Genomic DNA, 19,195 nt, shown 5'->3' on the forward strand with positions numbered 1-19,195 from the left:
GCTGTGCGGGAGTGTATGTAGCAGCACTTCTCAGAGACAACAGGTGCCACCCACTTACTCCCTTTGCATTAAAAAAAAAAAAGGGATATATTTTTATTTACTTCACAGAGAAAGGGACAGGGGGAGAGAGAGAGAAACACCAATGATGAGAGAGAATCACCGAACGGCTGCCTCCTGCACGCCCCACACTGGGGATGGAGTCCATAACCTTAGCATGTTCCCCGACCCAGGAATCGAACCCTGACCTCCTGGTTCATAGGTCGACGCTCAACCAACTGAGCCACGCTGGCCAGGGGCTCAGTCCCCTGTCCGTGCTTCATTTTACGTTGGGCAGATTTCATCTCGATACACGAACGAACCCCAACGACAGCACTGAGACCCTTCGATGGTTTGAACACTGCCCTTCCTTTCCTACAGCTTTAGGCTGAGAGCGCGGGGAGCCGCCCTGCTGGCCCGGAGCGGCCGTCTGCCTCTCCACCTCTACACGCATGCGTCCACCTGTCCACGCCGCTGAGGCTTGACCCCGAGCATCCCTGCAGAGTGAGGAGGGGCCGCTAGAACATGCTCTGGAGACCTCTGCGGCAGACCCAGCACGCCGTGAGCTGAGCCCACACTCCGAAGGTAGGATGCTGGGGAGCCGGGGGGGGGTGACCCACGGCGCTGGCTACTTCCCGCTGTTCACTTGATTGTCAACAAAGACGTAGCGTTGCCACCTGTGGGCCACGCTCATGCGATGCTCAGGAGGGAGGAAGTTAGTCGGAGAGGACGTGGGTGACCCTCGGTCAAGTGCAGGCCTGCGTGGCCCTCAGACCCCGGCCGCCCGGCCCCAGCCTGTGTTTTTGGCCACGACCCTCCAGCACCTCCCTGAAGGGCTTGGCAGGTGGGAGACAGTGAGGGGCCCACAGCCGCTGCCGGGGCGGGAGTGGGCAAGGTGGAGGCAAAGCCACGCAGGGCCCAGCATTCCCAGGGAGGAGGCTGGGCTGTGTCTTCAGTGAGAACAGGAAACGCTGGGACAGAGTTGAGCACAGAAGGACAGGGAGTCGTAACCAATCGGGAGCTAAGTGGACCTCGGGTATTGCACTCGGCGAGACCTTGCAGTCGCCAGGAGAGAGCTGTCTGTGTGGCTGACGGGACAGTGCCCGCCCCAGGACCGGGGTGAGTGCGTGCGTGCCGGGGTCCTGTCCTCGGTGCACAGGGATCTGGAAGGACAGGCACACGTCTTCCTCCTGCAGGACGGGCGACAGGCGGGCCACGAGCTCACTCTGCTCTATGTAGGCCTCTGGAGTCTTCTTTCCTTCCTTTTTTTTTTTTTATTTTGTTTGCAATGAACATACACGGAGGGGCCAGATTATGACGATCTCTGAACGCATACTCATCTGGCCACTCAGTGTATTTGGATCTCAAATGGGGACCAAAAGTATCCTAGACTTTTGCTGGAGATCAGCCACCTATTTGCCCTGAGCTTGCTTTCTTTCTTTTTCTTTTTCTTTTTTTTTTTAATATATTTTATTGATTTTTTTACAGAGAGGAAGGGAGAGGGATAGAGTTAGAAACATTGATGAGAGAGAAACATCGATCAGCTGCCTCCTGCACACCCCCTACTGGGGATGTGCCCGCAACCAAGGTACATGCCCTTGACCGGAATCAAACCTGGGATCCTTCAGTCCGCAAGCCGACGCTCTATCCACTGAGCCACACCGGTTAGGGCTGCCCTGAGCTTTCTATCAGCCAGTGCCAAGGGGAAAACTGATCAGGTGCACGATTTGTAGTATCTTTGATATCAAATCAATGAGGTGCTCAGGAGAAGTACACGGAGTGGCCAGATTATTATGCGTTCAGAGATCATCATCATCTGGCCACTCAGTGTACATTACTTGTATCGTTAAGATGGAACATTTTTCCTCCGTGAAAAGAAAAAGGTACCAGACAGGTGGCAGTTTCAGTTAACCTTTGAAAAAGGAACCGGGCCGCTGTGGGGGGACAGGGGCAGATGTCTTTCGAGTCTGAGAATTAGGCTGAGCCGCCACTTCTTCCCTCCCAGCAGTGCGGGGCCATAGGCTGTGGACCGGTCACCAGATGGCTCCCAGCCTTCGTGTCCTCCCCCAGGCCCTGCCCAGGGACAGAGGCAGAGCCTGGCCCCCTGGCGGCCACAGTCTCTGCAGCTCTCCACCCTGTGCCCTGCGTCTCTCTGCCTGTGGTCCTTGCCTGAGCAGAGACCAGAAGTGAACGGAGGTGGGGAGTTGGGGACTTCCCGACCCTACTGGTCTGGAATGCAAGTGAAGGGGGACAGAAATAGACCTTTTTAAAAAAACATTTGTATTTATTTCAGAGAGGAAGGGAGAGGGAGAGAGAAACATCAATGATGAGAATCACTGATCACCTGCCTCCTGCATGCCCCTCACTTGGGATCAAGCCCGCAACCTGGGCATGTGCCCTGACCGGGAATCGAACTGTGACCTCTGGGTTCATAAGTTGACGCTCAACCACTGAGCCACGCCCGGCTGGGCAGAAATAGACCTTCTTTCCGTACCCCACTCAGCCAGATTCCGTCTCTGCCCTGTGACTGAGTGTCCGGGGTTAGGGTAGAACCAACTTTTGGCAGGATCTTCTCAGTCCGGGCTGCCCGCCCTGGCACCTGGGTCTCCACGTCCCCTCTGGTTCTCTACACACCCGTGTCCCCCTCCCCATCTCCTTTCCAGCCACCCCGCCCGCCTGCCCACCATGGCCTCTGCAGACAAGAATGGCGAGAGCGTCTCCTCTGTGTCCGGCAGCCGCCTGCAGAGCCGGAAGCCGCCCAACCTGTCCATCACCATCCCGCCGCCCGAGGCCGCGGCCCCTGATGAGCACGCCAGCATGCTGCCCCAGGTGAGGGGCTGCCCCAGGTGAGGGCTGCCCCAGGTGAGGGCTGCCCCAGGTGAGGGGCCGCCCCAGGTGAGGGGCCGCCCCAGGAGAGGGGCCGCCCCAGGTGAGGGGCCGCCCCAGGTGAGGGGCCGCCCCAGGAGAGGGGCCGCCCCAGGAGAGGGGCCGCCCCAGGTGAGGGGCCGCCCCAGGTGAGGGGCCGCCCCAGGAGAGGGGCCGCCCCAGGTGACAGGTGTGCCCACAGGACCCCTTCCTGGCAGTTCCACTTCCTGGAGGAGGCCCCTCCCCAGCACTGCTGCCCGTGTGGCCCCGACTTAGGCCTGTGCCCCTCTGTGGGCCCTGCACTCAGCGCCACCTCACGGCAAAAAGGAGCTGTGTCCCCAGGGACCTGGCTTGCGGGGGGCGTGGGCTGTCTGGTGGGACTTGGGTGAAGGGGCACGTGTGTCCTCAGCCCCAGCAGCCTGACCTCAGCGCCTGGCTCCTCGGAGAGAATAGAAATGAATCAGTGTTTCCAACGGGCCGGACCCCCGTCCATAAAGAGCGCATTGAAACGGGCCCGGCCCAGCGTGGGCGCCCGCAGCCCGGGCATAAAGGGGCTGTGTTGGTGCCGCCCGCTCACCCCACGGGTGCTTTCAAACATACAGGAGAAGGCCGTCGCCATGGCGTGACGGGGGAGTGCTGAATGAGGAGGCAGGGAAATGCACGCTGGGGTTTTCTGAAAAACATTAGAAAATGGTGATTTTTTACCCTCGGAATGAAAGCAGCTCGGGGGTGTAAGTTGGGGCTGAGGTTTGTTCTCAGAGGTTTCCTGTTGGGAGCCGGGAGCCGGGCTCCGCGCATGCACATGCCCACCCTCTGCCGCCTCCCGCCCCCCACAGAGGCCCAGGAACCCCGCCTACCTGAAGAGCGTCAGCCTCCAGGAGCCCCGGGGACGATGGCAGGAGGGCTCGGAGAAGCGCCCCGGCTTCCGCCGCCAGGCCTCCCTGTCTCAGAGCATCCGCAAGTGAGCACGCCGGGGCCCCAGGACTCACAGGCCTGTCCCCATCCGTGTCCCCTTCTAGAAGGCGTAGGCTGGCCTTCGGGAGCGGCCTCTCCCTGCAGGGTGGACTGGGAGTCTAACACCGCGTTGCAGGTGGGGAACCTGGGGCGCAGGGGCAGGTGCCTCGCAAAGTCCCAGGTGGATCCGAGGGGTTCGAGGGGCCCAGCTCAGCTCCTCATGCTCTGGACCAGCCGTGGGCAAACTACGGCCCGCGGGCCGGATCCGGCTGTTCTATCCGGTTCTCTTGCTCTCCCCTCCGCTCCTTTACTTTGAATTTATATTAGTTCACACAAACACTCCATCCATGCTTTTGTTCCGGCCCTCCGGTCCAGTTTAAGAACCCATGGTGGCCCTCGAGTCAAAAAGTTTGCCCACCCCTGCTCTGGACTGTTTTCCACCTCTGCTGCTCTGGCCCCGGGGACCGAACCAGGGGTTCACGGGGGAGCTGACCTGCCCCTGCCACGGCATACATGTGCCCTGTCACCTTGTCACCCCCTGCACACATGCACGGTCACCTGTCATCACTCCTTACACACATGCCTTGTCACCCTCTGCATACACGTGTGCCATCAACTCTCATCACTTCCCCTGTGCACACATGTGCATGGTCAGCTCTCGTCACGCCCCGCACATGCACATGACCTGTCACCTCCCTTCACACATTCAAGGTCACTTCTCGTCAGCCCTTACACACGTGCACGGTCACCTCTTGTCACAGCTGCTTGCACGCGTGTGCCATCGACCCTCACATCGCTTCCCCTGTGCACACGTGGGCACGGTCAGCTCTCGTTACCCCCACCACATGCGCGTGCCCCGTCCTGGTCCTCGGAGCCTCACCGCTGTGCATGTGCGCGCGCTCACCGCCCCCTCCGCCCGCAGGGGCACCGCACAGTGGTTCGGGGTCAGCGGCGACTGGGAGCTGGAGCGGCAGCACTGGCAGCGCCGGAGCCTGCACCACTGCAGCGTGCGCTACGGCCGCCTCAAGGCCTCGTGCCAGCGCGACCTGGAGCTCCCCAGCCAGGACGTGCCTTCCTTCCAGGACACCGAGTCCCCGAAGCCCTGCAAGATGCCCAAGGTGGGCCCCATCGCGCCACGGGGGCGGCGGGCACTTGGCCAGGGGCCCGGCAGCTCTGCTCACCGCCTCCCTCCCGTCCAGATTGTGGACCCGCTGGCCCGAGGCCGGGCCTTCCGCCACCCGGACGAGGTGGACCGGCCCCACGCCCCGCACCCACCGCTGACCCCCGGGGTCCTGTCCCTCACCTCCTTCACCAGCGTCCGCTCTGGCCACTCCCACCTGCCCCGCCGGAAGAGGATGTCTGTGGCCCACATGAGTTTTCAAGCTGCCTCTGCCCTCCTCAAGGTGAGGCCGCCCTGCCCCTGCCCACGCTCCCTCCCGCTCCCCACAGCAGCCCCCAGGAGCCCACACCTCGGCGCCTCCCTCTGTGCCCAGGGCAGTGGGTGCCTGGGACCCCTGGGCAGAGGGAGGGCCTGCAGCCCAGCAGCTGGGCCCACGTCCCAGCCCCCAATTCCCTCCTGAGCCCCTGCCATCTCTCTGGCTTGGGAAACTGGTTCTGCACCAACGGGCTGGGGAAGTAGGAAGTGAGACGTGCAGTCAGCCCTCATCGCCACGTTCCCTGAGCCCATTGATGGTGCTGGGCAAGGGGGCTGCAGAGGGAACCGGGCCAGGTGAGGGCACCGTTCAGTGTGATGAGCGGCGGGCCTGCCCAGAGCAGGAGCTGCCCCATCTCGCCCAGGAGAAGGGCTGGTGTCAGGGAAGGCACTTGAGCCGAGCCCAGAAAAATAAGGAAAAGTTTGCCAGGAAAGCAAGGAAGGGAACAGCGTTCTCAGCAGAGGCCCGGAGGTAGGAGGGGGCGTGGCCTTTGGGGGAGCAGCAGGTGGGTCCACGTGGTTTTAGTTACAATGGCAGGAGACGGGATCAAAAAGATGGGCAGGGCCTAGTTCGCCGTGCCGAGGAGGCCTGGGAGCCAGGCCTCGGGGAGATGGCACGAGTCTCGGGAATCAAGGGGAGTGGTGGGTGTCCGCTGCCCGGCCAGAGGACAGGAGGCGGCCAGAGAGAAGACAGCGGCCAGCCGTGGGGGAGGGATGATGCATCCAGGGCTGTGAAGCCGGTGCCCTGTTCCCGGCCCTCGGTGCTCTGGGCAGATCGCACCTCCGAGGCGCTGCCCCAGAGGGAGGGCTTGACGATCCCTTTGGTGTGGGGGGCGCCCGACCCGGGCCTGATGCCCGTGCCTCTGCCCCGTGCACAGGGGCGCTCGGTGCTGGATGCCGCTGGACCGCGGTGCCGCGTGGTCAAACGCAGCTTCGCCTACCCCAGCTTCCTGGAGGAGGACGCAGTCGATGGGGCAGACACATTTGACTCCTCGTTTTTTAGTAAGGCAAGCATGGGGCGTGGGCCCTCGGGGTAGGGGACAGGGTGGCCTGGGAGTTGGGAGGGGTGACCTGGCCCTGACCATCCCCTGCCAGGAGCCCCTGAGGGATCCAAAGGCCCTTGGTGGGATGGGTGTGCCACCTTGGGGTGCTCCTAGGTCCCCGTTTTTCTGTCAGAACGAGGACCTGGGAGTGGGGCAGGATGTCCCCCAGAAAAGTCACGGCCGGGACCAACACACTCACCTTCCACCTCCCTCCCAGCAAGCCTCCTGGCCTGCCTCTCTGCCTTGAGCGGCGGGGCAGACCCGGGGACAAGGACTCTCACTGCCTCTTTTTGTGTCCGCCCTCCACCCCACCCCAGGAGGAAATGAGCTCCATGCCCGACGACGTGTTTGAGTCTCCCCCGCTGTCCGCCAGCTGCTTCCGGGCGATCCCACGCTCGGCCTCCCCCGTCTCCCCCGACGGGGTGCAGGTCTCTCCGTGAGTTCTGGGCGGTCCCTCCTGCAGGAGGTGGGGGGTGGCAGAGCTGGGAAAGGACTCCCCGGAGCCCAGGGATCTTGAGGGGGGGGGGGGGGCGGGTCCTTAGACCACAAGTCCCTCCTGGGCTGTGTGAGGTGGGCACCGGGCTGAGAGCCGCCGTCCCAGCAGGAAGGAGTACGGCCGCACCCCCGTGCCGGTGGCCAAGCGCGGCAGGCGCATCGCCTCCAAGGTGAAGCACTTTGCCTTCGACCGGCAGAAGCGGCACTATGGCCTGGGCGTGGTGGGCAGCTGGCTGAACCGCCGCTACCGCCGCAGCATCAGCAGCACGGTGCAGCGGCAGCTGGAGAGCTTTGACAGCCACCGGTGAGTGGCGGGCGCCGTCCTCGGGCCGTCTGCTCCGGGAGCGCTGGGAGGGGGCCTTGGGTCCCTGTGGCCTCTTCTCCACCCTCCCCACCTCACACACCTCCCAGGCAGCGGTCCGTCAACAGCATCCATTGATTGCCAGCCCACAGGCCCTGCACCGGAGCCCCGACAGGATGCAGCAGGGAGGGCTGGGTGGGTCCGAGGGACAGTTAACACCCCCCCCCAACCCAAGCCATGACTGAGGGGACCGTGGAGGGGGGGCCACATGCAAAGACCTTGGGGGAAGCCAGAGAACGGGGAGGGGCAGTTTTCGCAGAGTGGCCAATTGGCAATGATCCAATAGAGATTCGATCCCAAATTACAAAACACTCAGTAATAACAAGTGTGGCCAGTGTCCTGAGGAGGAGGGCGGAGAGCGGGAGGGGCCAGCTGGGAGTGCGGTCAGGATGAGCTGCCGTTAGCTGGCTGAGGAGAAATGGGAAGAACCGCCCTGACAAAGGAAGCAGCATGTGCAAAGGCCCTGTGGCTGCGAGGAACTGCGAGAGGAGAGGAAGCCCGGGGAGGTGGGTGGGCGCAGCAGGGCCTTGCCACCCGCGGGAGGGGCCGATAGTAGACTTTATCCAGGGGCAGTGGGAAGCCATCCGAGGGTTTGGAGCTGGGACAGAGGTGCGTGGAGGTGCCTTTTAGAAGCCGCTGGTGACGGATGAGTGGAAGGGAGTAGAAGTGCAGGGTAGGGAGCAGGGGGGCGCTGAGCGTCGGGGCGCTGACCCAGCCTCTGCCCCAGGCCCTACTTCACCTACTGGCTGACTTTCGTCCACGTCATCATCACGCTGCTGGTGATCTGCACGTACGGCATCGCGCCCGTGGGCTTCGCCCAGCACGTCACCACCCAGCTGGTGAGTTGGGCTGCGGAAGTGGGGTTCCATCCTGGGGGTCCCAGCCCCCCGAGAGGCTTCAGCATCGCGGGCCATTGAATGCCTCCCACGGCAGTAACGTGGCCCAGGTGGGAGGGCGCACCCGGGCTGCCACTGCTTTGCCCCTGGCCCGTTCCTGGGGGCCGGCCCCGGCACGGAATCCCCGACTCCTCCTTCCGCCTCCTTCCGCCCCTGCCCAGGTGCTGAGGAACAAAGGCGTGTACGAGAGCGTGAAGTACCTGCAGCAGGAGAACTTCTGGATCGGCCCCAGCTCGGTGAGGGCCAGGGCACAGCCAGCAGCTCAGCAGGAGCCCTGGGCCCTGTCTCCCCAGCTGGGCGGGGAGGGGTCGGCTGGCCCGTACCCCCTCATCAGGGGACACCCAACAGAGCGGGGAGCTCACTCCCTGTCACACACAGATCGACTTGATCCACCTGGGAGCCAAGTTCTCGCCCTGCATCCGGAAGGACCGGCAGATCGAGCAGCTGGTGCTGCGGGAGCGAGACCTGGAGCGGGACTCGGGCTGCTGCGTCCAGAATGACCACTCCGGCTGCATCCAGACCCAGCGGAAGGACTGCTCGGTGGGGCGGGCTGCCATCCCCCCTGGGCTCTCCACCACGCCCACGGCCTGGCCTGGGGGGTCTTCAAGGGCCGTGACTACGGCCCCTCTCCCTCTGCCCTCCCCGGCCTCATGCACCCCTGTCCACGGCCCTGCACGCCCTTCTCCACAGCCCCGCACATCCCTGTCCATGGCCCCGCACGCCCCTGTCCACGGCCCCACACATCCCTGTCCACACCCCTGTCCACCCCTACACATGGCCCAGCACAGGAAGGATGCCGACCTCCCCAACCCAAGCCAGTGAAAGCGGGTCTTGGGAATGTCACCCGGGGGTGGGGTCCTGAGAAACAGGAAGAGCCCTCTCCTGGTGGGTCCCCTGACCACTCTGCGGGTGCGGCCGTCCTGGCCTGACAGCCCACCCCCTCCTCAGGAGACTCTGGCTACTTTTGTGAAGTGGCAGGATGACACGGGGCCCCCCATGGACAAGTCCGATCTGGGCCAGACGCGGACGTCCGATCTGGGCCAGACGCGGACGTCGGGCGCCGTGTGCCACCAGGACCCCAGGTAGAGTCCCAGGTGGCCCTGGGCAAGGCTGTCTGGGAAGATGGGGTTGAGGGCCGCATTGTCTGTGCCCCCCACAGGGACATTGGCGGGTGCGTGTGGCTGGCTGGGGGTGCCCCAGCCCCTCATTTGGCCCCCCTCTGGCCTCTCCCGCCAGGACCTGCGAGGAGCCGGCCTCCAGTGGTGCCCACATCTGGCCTGATGACATTACCAAGTGGCCAGTGAGTACCCGGGGCAGAGAGAGGTCTGGGAAGGGCGGGGAGGGGCTCCCGCCACACCACCCACCTGGTCGGTGCCCCGCAGATCTGCACGGAACAGGCCAGGAGTAACCGCACGGGCTTCCTGCACATAGACTGCCAGATCCGGGGCCGGCCCTGCTGCATCGGCACCAAGGGCAGGTGAGCCGCCCGCTCCGCCCCGGGCCTCCTGTGGCCCTCGGTCTCACTGGGCTCATGTCCTCCCTCGTCCACTCTGGGGCCCCTGTGGTGGGGGCAGGACGAAGGGGCGCTTCCCCAGAGCCCGCCTTCCCACTAGCAATGCTGGCTGTGGCCAGGCACTGGCACCAGGCAAGGTGGGCAGGGTACTCCGGGCCCTGACACCCCCCCTCCCCCCAGCTGTGAGATCACCACTCGGGAGTACTGTGAGTTCATGCACGGCTATTTCCACGAGGAGGCGACGCTCTGCTCGCAGGTGAGGTGGGGCCTGGCGGGACCCAGTGGGGCTCTGGGCGTAAGACGCTGGGCATTGCCCGGCCGGCCTGGCTCAGTGGTTGAGCGTCAACCTAGGAACCAGGAGGTCATGGTTTGATTCCTGTCAGGGCACAGGCCCGGGCTGCGGGCTTGATCCCCAGTGTGGGGCGTGCAGGAGGCAGCCGGTCCATGATTCTCTCTCATCATGGATGTTTCTCTCTCCTCCCTTCCTCTCTGAAATCAATACAAATATATTTATTTTCTTAAAAAGGCTGATGCCATTTTGGGGCTCACCCCCATCTGGTTTTCCAGATGACCTAATAAATTCGTAGTTCTTTACCCCCTCTGCCCCGCAAAAGGAGAAGCAGTGCATGGCAGCTACTGGAGCTGGCCTCACGGGGGCCCTCCTGCAGCGGGTATCAGCTCTGCCCACCCACACCAGAGCCTCCAGCCCAGCCAGGCCCGGGCACTGACCCCCGTGCTCGCCCCCAGGTGCACTGCTTGGACAAGGTGTGCGGGCTGCTGCCCTTTCTCAACCCCGAGGTCCCAGACCAGTTCTACAGGCTCTGGCTGTCTCTGTTCCTCCACGCCGGGTAAGGCTCCGAGATGCCCACCCCCGGGCCCCCCGCAGAGGGGCTCCTGGGCCAGGGCGCAGCCCTCCCGCCCCACCTCTCCGGAAGTGCCTGGCTGGCAGCCGCGGGCAGACGGGGAGGCTGATGCCTGTGCCCCCGCCCCAGCCTGGTGCACTGCTTCGTGTCCGTGGTCTTCCAAATGACCATCCTGCGTGACCTGGAGAAGCTGGCCGGCTGGCACCGCATCTCCATCATCTTCATCCTCAGTGGCATCACCGGCAATCTCGCCAGCGCCATCTTCCTCCCGTACCGGGCAGAGGTAGGGACTCGGAGGTAGGGACTCGGTCGGTCGGGGCAGGAGGGTAGGGAGGGCACACAGCCCCTCCCTTGCCGGGCTCAACAGTGGATGAACGGCTAAGCTGGAGGCTTATTGGCTGATCCCTTAATCCTGGGCGCGAGGGAGCTTGTCCCTGAGTCATGCTCAGAAGGCACCTTCAGAAAGACCTTCTGGACGCTGCCCCCCACTCTGTTCCTCCCCTCTACTTCGGTTCTCCATGACCACTGCCTGCCACCAGGTCACAGATCTGTAGTAGAGCCTTAGGAAGTGGCCAGCGTGTCACCATTCTTGATCCCTAGGCACCACAGGTTCTGTTTGTTTTTTTAATAGGTCTTTATTGATTTTTAGAGAGAGAGGAAGGGAGAGGGATAGAGAGATAGAAACATCCATGAGAGAAAAACATCATCGATTGGCTGCCTTCTGCATGCCCCACACTGGGGATCAAGCCCACAACCCCGGGCATGTGCCCTGACCGGGAATCGAACCAGCGACCTCTCACTCGGTTCATGGGACAGTGCTCAACCACTGAGCCACACCAGGGATGGCAGTTTTTGACCCGTTCGCCCTAAGGTGACTGCCTTGCCCAGTGCCGGGCCCCTCCCCCGGGGCACCAGGCACGTGGAAGGTGCCCTTTGGCCCGAAGAGTGGTGAAAGCAGCCCAGCCTTGGTCCAGCGACCCCAGCTGTCCCTTGAGCTTCGGGGCCTCACCCTGGGTCGGGCTCCCCGACAGGCTGACCGGGTGCCAGGGCTCCCTGCGCACCCGGGACCTGGGAGTGAGCCGGCCCCTCCCCTGCCCAGGTGGGCCCGGCGGGGTCGCAGTTCGGCCTCCTGGCCTGCCTCTTCGTGGAGCTGTTCCAGAGCTGGCAGCTGCTGGAGCGGCCCTGGAAGGCCTTCCTCCACCTGGCGGCCGTGGTGCTCTTCCTGTTCGTGTGCGGCCTGCTGCCCTGGATCGACAACATCGCCCACATCTTCGGCTTCCTCAGCGGCCTGCTGCTGGCCTTCGCCTTCCTGCCCTACATCACCTTCGGCACCAGCGACAAGTACCGCAAGCGCGCCCTCATCCTGGTGTCGCTGCTGGTCTTCGCCGGCCTCTTCGCCTCACTGGTCGTCTGGCTGTACGTCTACCCCATCCACTGGCCCTGGATCGAGCACCTCACCTGCTTCCCCTTCACCAGCCGCTTCTGTGAGAAGTACGAGCTGGACCAGGTGCTGCACTGACCACCGCCTGGCCGGCCGGGCGAGGCTGCCGCCCGCAGCACCACCGGCGATATGGGGGCCGAGCCCGGGGCACGGGGGCCGAGCCCGGGGCGGGCTGCCTGCCTGCAGAGCACCCCACCCAGACTCCAGAGGCCCACCGACAGGGCGCCCAGGCCCTGGTGCCGGTTCAGAGACGGTCACACCGGCGGGTTCCCCGGGGGATGAGGTGCCCCTCCTCGGGCGTTCCCGGCCTGGCTGAGGCGCACCCTTGAGCACCTGCTTCTCCGCAGCCCAGGGCACAGGCCCCAACTTACCCTGCTGTCGGGACCCCCATCTCCCACCCCAGCCTCTGCTGAGTGTTGGGGCCTCTCCCACCGTGACTGGGAGCATGGCCTTACCAGGGACGTGGCCAGGCGTCCCACCGGGTTCGCACCCCTGCCTCACCAGGACCCCTCCCTCTTTCTCCTCCCCTCTCTGCCCTCCCAGCCCGTTCCTCAGTGGCTGCGGGGTCTGCCGTCAGGTGACCGGGTGCGGGAGAGGTTGTGGCCGTGGCCTGGGGCAGAGCAGCCGCCTGGAGCCTGGGAAGCGGGAGCCTGGGCGTGTTTGCAGGAGCAGAGGCTGTGCCACCTGCCCCCTCGCCCCGCCTGTCATGGTCTGCCTCAGGGGGCTGCCTCTGACAACAGCAGCCCCCCACCATCGGCCGGGGCGGGGGCGGGGCCACCCCAGGACCCGCTCCCAGGATTGCCCGGGGCTCAGTCAGGGCGTCTGTTACCCGTTTATAGTTTGGTCCTAATTTTTAAAGTAACGCTAAGTCTGTATGGATGATGTTTCGAATGTATTAAATGATACCCTTCAGGGAACATCTTCTTTTGACCGGAGGCCTCGGGAAGAGTGAGAACTGGAACCTTAATTTGGGGGTGGGAGAGGGTGGGGGTCAGCTGGGAGGAACTCAGAGGCAGGGGCTGGCAGAAAGGGGCCGTGGGAATCTTGTGGGACTTCTGGGGGATTTGGTTGGAACAGAAACCGGGTTGGGGTCCCATGGAGGGCCTCAGGGGGGTGCCTTGAGGGGTTGGAGTTAAATTCTTATAGACTCCAAGAATTTGGGGTGGTGGTGCTTGTAGGGGCAGGGAGGCTGGGCCGAGGGGCAGGCCTCGCTGGAAAGCTCCGTTCACGGTACCTGTGCTTCGCCCAACCCTTCCCCACGCAGGGGAGCCACCCACTCGGTTACTGTGGGCCGAGGACCCAGGGTCCTGGAGCTGGGAGCGGCAGCCCCTGCACCCTCCAGCTCCCAGCTCCCCCGCCCCCCATTCCAGGGCTAAGAGTGAGAAGGGACCTCCCTGGGACCCGGGAGGACAAGGGCCCTGCACTGGCCTCCTGTGAAGGACACCCTGGCCCTGAGCCCGCCGTGCCTGCCTCCTGCAGGGCCCCATCGGTTCTGAGGCGGGAGGGGGCTGAGGCAGGCTGCTCGTCCCCACTTGCCAGCCCTTCTCGGGCACAGTCTGGGGTACGGGAGGTCCGGAGGGTCTCGTGGGGACAGCCTGCAGGACACATCTGGTGTCCAGCTGGGAGAACTGGCCATGTTCTCGTTTTTTAAAATATTTTTTAATAGAGTCCCGATGCATGAAAATTTGTGCAAGAGTGGGCCTTCCTTCCGCCGGCTGCCGGCACCGGCTTCCCTCAGGCCCCGGCTTTGTCAGGAATGATGTCCAGTCTAATTAGCATATTACCCTTTTATTATTATAGATTGATTTCAGAGAGGGAGAGAGAGAGAAACATCAGTGATGAGAGAGAGAGAATCATTGATTGGCTGCCTCCTGCACACCCCACACTGGGGATCTGAGCCCACAGCCTGACCAAGAACGGAACAGTGACCTCCTGGTTCATAGGCTCAACCACTGAGACACACCGGCTGGGCGTGGCCTTTCTCTATTTCACACACCCCCCCCCCCCGCCTGGCAATCCCGGCAGAGCTGGGGGAGGCCAGGGCAGGGCACTGGAGGCAGGAGAGAGCCCCCGCCCGCCCCCCACAGCCCGCTCAGCAGCTGTACCTCCTCAGGGAGGCGTGGCCCTGCAGCGAGCACTGGAGCTCCGTGAAGGCCAGCGGGCCCACGGTCACGGCGCAGGGGCCCACGGGGTGGAAGCCGAACCGCTCGTAGAAGGGCACCAGCACGTCCTCGCACATGAGCACGGCCCGGCGCACGGCCGGCTGGCCGCCCAGGTGGCACAGGTAGCGCCACAGCAGGAGGGAGCCCCGGCCCTGCTGCCGGAAGGTGCGGTGCACGGCCAGCACGTGCAGGTGGGCCGTGTGGCCCCCGGGCCGGTGCAGCAGCAGGGCCTCCTGCGGGCGAGAGGCATGAGGCCAAGTCACCTGTGCCCGCACCCCAGCAGGTGCCCCTGAGGGCCTCCGGTCAGGCCTCTCCCACCCCAGGAGGACCGCAAAGTGAATACCCCCACCCCCCTTCATGGCAGGCCCTTCGCCAGGGCTCTGGAGACCCCGGCGATCAGGACCTCTTGCCCTGGGAGGGGACCCACAGCCTGTGCTCCTGTCTGGTTTGGAGGAAGAAACCGCAGTTCTGGGCTCCCCGCCCTCGTCCCGCTGAGGGGCCAGCGCTGGGGCGTCTTCCAGAGGTTTCCTGGGGCTGGGCATCACCGCCCCGCCCCGCCCTGCCCTCCCTGAGCATCCCTACCCCCCTGCCCTCACCGGTGTGAGCCTGTCCTCGTCCCACAGCGAGCCGATGATGAAGGCCACGAGGCGGCCCTCGTGGAACCAGCCCAGGGAGAGCTCCGGGCACAGGGTCAGGAAGCGCTGGAGCTCGTCGAGATGCAGGGGACACGCGCCCGAGACGGAGATGAAGGCTGCGGGACGAGGCCCCGGGGGTGGCTCAGGGGGCACCGTGCCACGCGTCCACCCCCCAGCCCTCCCCACAGGAAGGCCGGGGATTCAGGGCTGCACATGCACAGGAACACGCACACACACAGGAACACACACACTCACAGGAATACACACACACACACAGGAATACACACACACACACAGGAATACACACACACACACAGGAACACGCACACACACAGGAACACACACACACAGGAACACACACACACACAGGAATACACACACACACACAGGAACACGCACACACAGGAACACACACACACAGGAACACACACACACACAGGAATACACACACACAGGAATACGCACACACACAGGAACGCACACACAGGAACACGCACACACAGGAACACGCACACACACACAGGAACACGCACACACACAGGAACACACACACACAGGAACACGCACACACACAGGAACACGCACACACAGGAACACACACACACAGGAACACGCGCACACACAGGAACACGCACACACAGGAACACGCACACACACAGGAACGCACACACAGGAATACGCACACACAGGAACGCACACACAGGAACACGCACACGCACAGGAACACGCACACGCACAGGAACACGCACACGCACAGGAACACACACACAGGAACACGCACACACACAGGAACATGCGCACACAGGAACACACGCACAGGAACACCCACACGCACAGGAACGCACACACACAGGAACATGCACACACACACAGAAACATACACACACAGGAACACGCACACACACGGGAACACGCACACAGTCTGACACGCTGACTCCACAGCCCGGAGCCACAAGGGTCCCCTCCCCCGGGGCAGGTGGGGGTGCTCACCTTCCCGCTCGATCTCAAACACGCCGGCCGCATCCTGGGGGGTGAGGCAGCGGAACTCGCTGGCGGGGAGCGTGTGGCGCCGCTGGCAGCCGGGGGTCTCGGGCATCCCAGGCGGCAGGCGCAGGGCCACGGGCGGCAGGCAGTGAATGCTCTGCGTGGACATCCTCGCTGCTGGGCCCCTCTGCGGGGACAAAGGTGCTGGCACCTGTTGGTCAGGGGCCTCGTCGCCCTCTCCAGGAGGGATGGGCCAGAGTGAGGGTGCGCCTCGCCTCCTTTGTAGCTGCACCTGGGGTGGGGCCAGCCCCAAAGTGGCCAGCACATTCTCCCCGACCCCCCCATACCTGCCTCCCCCCCGCCCCCCACCCCCCCGACAGCCGCTTTGGGGATTAAGCACGGGTGCTCTCCCACCCTTTCCTGGAAGCCAGAAGTACGCACAGAGCAGGCCCTCCAAACCGCAATTCTAGCCTCACGGCCTTCCGGGGCACTGGGGAGCCCCAGGAGAGCAGGAGGGCTGGGCAGGGCTCAGGGGAGCCCAGGGCACCCCGACAGTGGTGCCCAAGGGAGGAGGGGACACAGGCCTCCACGGGCCACTTCTAATGCAGCTGAGGGTGGGCGGGCCGGTTGGTCTTACTTGCCCCGAGGGGCACTCTCTGGTCCTTTGGGTACAAGATGGTGTCACCTCAGTCCTCAGCCCTAGAGAGAAAGCCCCTTAATCAAGCGGGTCCTCGGGGAGCCCACATTTACCCGGTGGCCTTGGGCTGGGCCGTGCGCACAGGGCGGGGTGGCGAGGAGGGGCGTCAGGGATGGGGAGGGGCCCGCATGGGCAGATGCCAGGTCACCCCCGCTCCCCGCTGGCGCGCTGTTTGTTTCTCCCAGGACCCCTGCGGATGTACAGCTCTTAGAGGAGGCCACCCCCCCCTTACAAAGCCCCATGGTGCCCTAGCCGGTGTGGCTCAGTGGATAGAGCCTCGGCCTGCGGACCAAAGGGTCCCGGGTTCGATTCCCGTCAAGGGCATGTACCTTGGTTGCAGGCTCCTCCTGGGCCTGAGGCCTGGTCGGGGCGCACGCAGGAGGCAACCCATCGATGTGTTTCTCTCACATCAATATTTCTCTCTCTTTCACTCTCTCTAAAAATCCCTGGAAATATCCCTAAAAAATATCCTCGGGTGGGGATTCAAAACAAACAAACCACACCCCCTGGCTTCCAAATTTTCCTTCCGCCTCCACCTCTTCTCACCGCGTCTCCAAGCCCCACGCAGGATACTCCTGTCCCTGAAGGCTGGGCGCCGGGGGGGGGGGGGGGCGGGGGGGAGCGTCCCACTCACCAGGCAAAGCCCATGTTCCCCCCGCCCCCGCAGAGCCAGTCCCCCCGGTGTGTCCACAGGGGCAGGAACCCGGAAAATCCGGGCGCTGAGGTGCACGGCTGTGGGGGCAGGGTGGCCCGGCCCCACAGGCCCCACATGATGTGCTCAGAGGTCTCTAATCCCCCCGGCCCCCCAGTTTCACCAGCAGGAGGGAGCAGCCTCCTTTAATCCACACCCCGCCCGCCCGTCCAGGAGGATTAGCCCGTTGTATAGGGAGCCCGGGGTGAATACTCCCCGTGAAGTGGCTGGCAGCCCAGGTCCGCTCCCCGTTACCCGCTGTTCCCGCCTGAGCCCTGGACCCAGTGCTTTTCCTAATGGCCGGTCCCCATCTTCATGGCTCTCCTGCTGGTTGAGTGTCCCCAAGTCAGAGTCCACCCAAGCGAAGGGAGGAGACCCTACATCTGGCCCCCGGGGTGCAGGTAGAGCCGAGGAGCCTGGGGAGCGGGCGGGGCTCGCAGTGGGGGCTGTGGCAAGCCACTGTGAGGGCTTGATCCCTGACAAACCCTCCAGGTCCTGCCCGTGTAAATTACCCCTCCGTCACGTATGTAACCAAAGCCGGCTTCCCTAGTGGGACTCTTCCGGGAGCACCTGGGCAAATTCCCAAAGCCACAGGCGCCGGTCAGTCCCCGCGTTCCCCGCTCTTCATCGCATCCCCTATCGTCCCTTGTCCAGCTGTCACAAAAAACATCTCAAACAGCCCTGGCCGGCTTGGCTCAGTGGATAGAGCGTCAGCCTGCGGACTGAGGGGTCCCAGGTTCGATTCTGGTCAAGGGCACATGCCTGGGTTGCGGGCTTGATCCCCAGTAGGGAGCGTGCAGGAGGCAGCCGATCAATGATTCTCTCTCATCATTGATGTTTCTATCTCTCTCTCCTTCTCCCTTCCTCTCTGAAATCAATAAAGAAATATATTTTTAAAAAAATTCAAACAAGCAAGAGGTTCTGAGAGATTCTCGCCCCCTGGCCATCCCCGATACCCCGCCTTGCCTCCCACGCCTGCCATCCCCCTGAGGTGCTTCACCCCAAGGTGGTGGTCAGGGGTGCGGCCACCACGCTGGGAGTCTTGGGCAAGCCCCCGGGGACCCACGCTCCCACCCCACGTACCCACCCAACATTAAAGGAGCAGGAATATCCTCTAAAAGCAACCCCAAAGACCATCGACCATAGAAGGGACTGTGGAATATACACAAGAGGGGAGATTATCCAGCAACCAGAGCGAGCAAACCCTTACAGCACCCAGCACCACGGGCGACTCCCCCACGCCATAGAGGGCAGGGCGGTCCCACGTGGGAGGGGCTGCCCGAGGCGGGTTTCGGGGCTGGAAATGTAACGAGTGGAAGGCTGCTCACCTGGGGGAGGCGAAGGCCCAGCAGGCTGCCTCCCTGGGCACTTTTGAACCTGAGGGTCCCACTGGAAGTCTATTACATACTAGAGGCCCGGTGCACGACATTCGTGCACCCTCTTGCAGTCCAGGACCCCCGAGGGGTCCTTAGCGCTGCCACGGAGGCAGGAGAGGCTCCCGCCACCACCGCTGCGCTCACCAGCCTTGAGCCCGGCTTCTGGCTGAACGGCGCTCCCCCTGTGGGAGCGCACTGACCACCAGGGGGGCAGCTCCTGCATTGAGCATCTGCCCCCTGGTGGTCAGTGTGCTTCATAGCAACCAGTCGTTCCTCCGTTCAGTCGATTTGCATATTAGCTTTTTTATTATATAGGATAGGATTCGCGAGATTGCTCCAATCTAACATCCAGACCAGACTCCTTGACTGCCAGGGACCTCGGAGCCACCCCGTTCCCAGAACCTGGGGTGCGTTCTGGCTCTGGAAAACTGCCCAGCAAGCTGCCTCCCGCTCTTGCGTCCCCCGCCCCACCCAGGCCCGTCTCTCAGTCCTGGAGACTACCCTTGCCCCCCTTTCTCCCCTTCAGCTCACACCTCTCCTGTGACCTGTGTATGTCCCTTGCCAGCACCCACGCCTGTCCTTCCAACACACATACCTCCTGCCCCATCAGGACCTGGCTTCTACACCCGCCCAGCAAGGCTGATCCCCGGCCCACCCATCCCAGGAGAGCCTGTTCTCACCCATGATCCATGATCTGTGATCCGGGGGGGACGGCGGTACCAGCCCTGCCCTGTGCTGCTGGGCTCACGTG

The 19,195-nt window shown here is 63.6% G+C and overlaps 2 protein-coding genes across 2 annotated transcripts; one reads left to right on the top strand and one right to left on the bottom strand.

Moving 5' to 3' along the window:
- The first annotated feature begins 458 nt into the window (after positions 1-458).
- RHBDF2 (rhomboid 5 homolog 2) lies at positions 459-12,823 on the top strand. The gene is made up of 18 exons (XM_080681059.1): positions 459-621; positions 2,700-2,865; positions 3,738-3,862; positions 4,778-4,973; positions 5,055-5,258; positions 6,166-6,303; positions 6,648-6,766; positions 6,935-7,129; positions 7,914-8,025; positions 8,244-8,318; positions 8,461-8,622; positions 9,031-9,164; positions 9,319-9,382; positions 9,465-9,559; positions 9,776-9,851; positions 10,343-10,443; positions 10,588-10,741; positions 11,558-12,823. The coding sequence occupies exons 2-18, from the start codon at positions 2,722-2,724 to the stop codon at positions 11,975-11,977; spliced, it is 2,514 nt and encodes an 837-aa protein (XP_080537185.1). The 5' UTR covers positions 459-621; positions 2,700-2,721; the 3' UTR covers positions 11,978-12,823.
- Positions 12,824-13,991: 1,168 nt separating this feature from the next.
- On the bottom strand, positions 13,992-15,849 carry AANAT (aralkylamine N-acetyltransferase; the record flags this gene model as incomplete). The annotated part of the gene is made up of 3 exons (XM_080679688.1): positions 13,992-14,294; positions 14,658-14,812; positions 15,687-15,849. The coding sequence occupies 3 exons, from the start codon at positions 15,847-15,849 to the stop codon at positions 13,992-13,994; spliced, it is 621 nt and encodes a 206-aa protein (XP_080535814.1).
- Positions 15,850-19,195: the final 3,346 nt, after the last annotated feature.

The sequence above is a fragment of the Plecotus auritus genome (genome assembly GCF_963455305.1).
Source record: "Plecotus auritus genome assembly, chromosome: 7".
Lineage (NCBI taxonomy): Eukaryota > Metazoa > Chordata > Mammalia > Chiroptera > Vespertilionidae > Plecotus > Plecotus auritus.

Bases quoted from the DNA above. Each gene is read 5' to 3' on its own strand.
- RHBDF2 (XM_080681059.1), top strand. From the start codon at position 2,722: ATGGCCTCTGCAGACAAGAATGGCGAGAGCGTCTCCTCTGTGTCCGGC. The intron at 6,767-6,934 runs GTGAGTTCTGGG...CCGTCCCAGCAG, and splicing joins GACGGGGTGCAGGTCTCTCC to GAAGGAGTACGGCCGCACCC. The intron at 7,130-7,913 runs GTGAGTGGCGGG...CCTCTGCCCCAG, and splicing joins GAGAGCTTTGACAGCCACCG to GCCCTACTTCACCTACTGGC.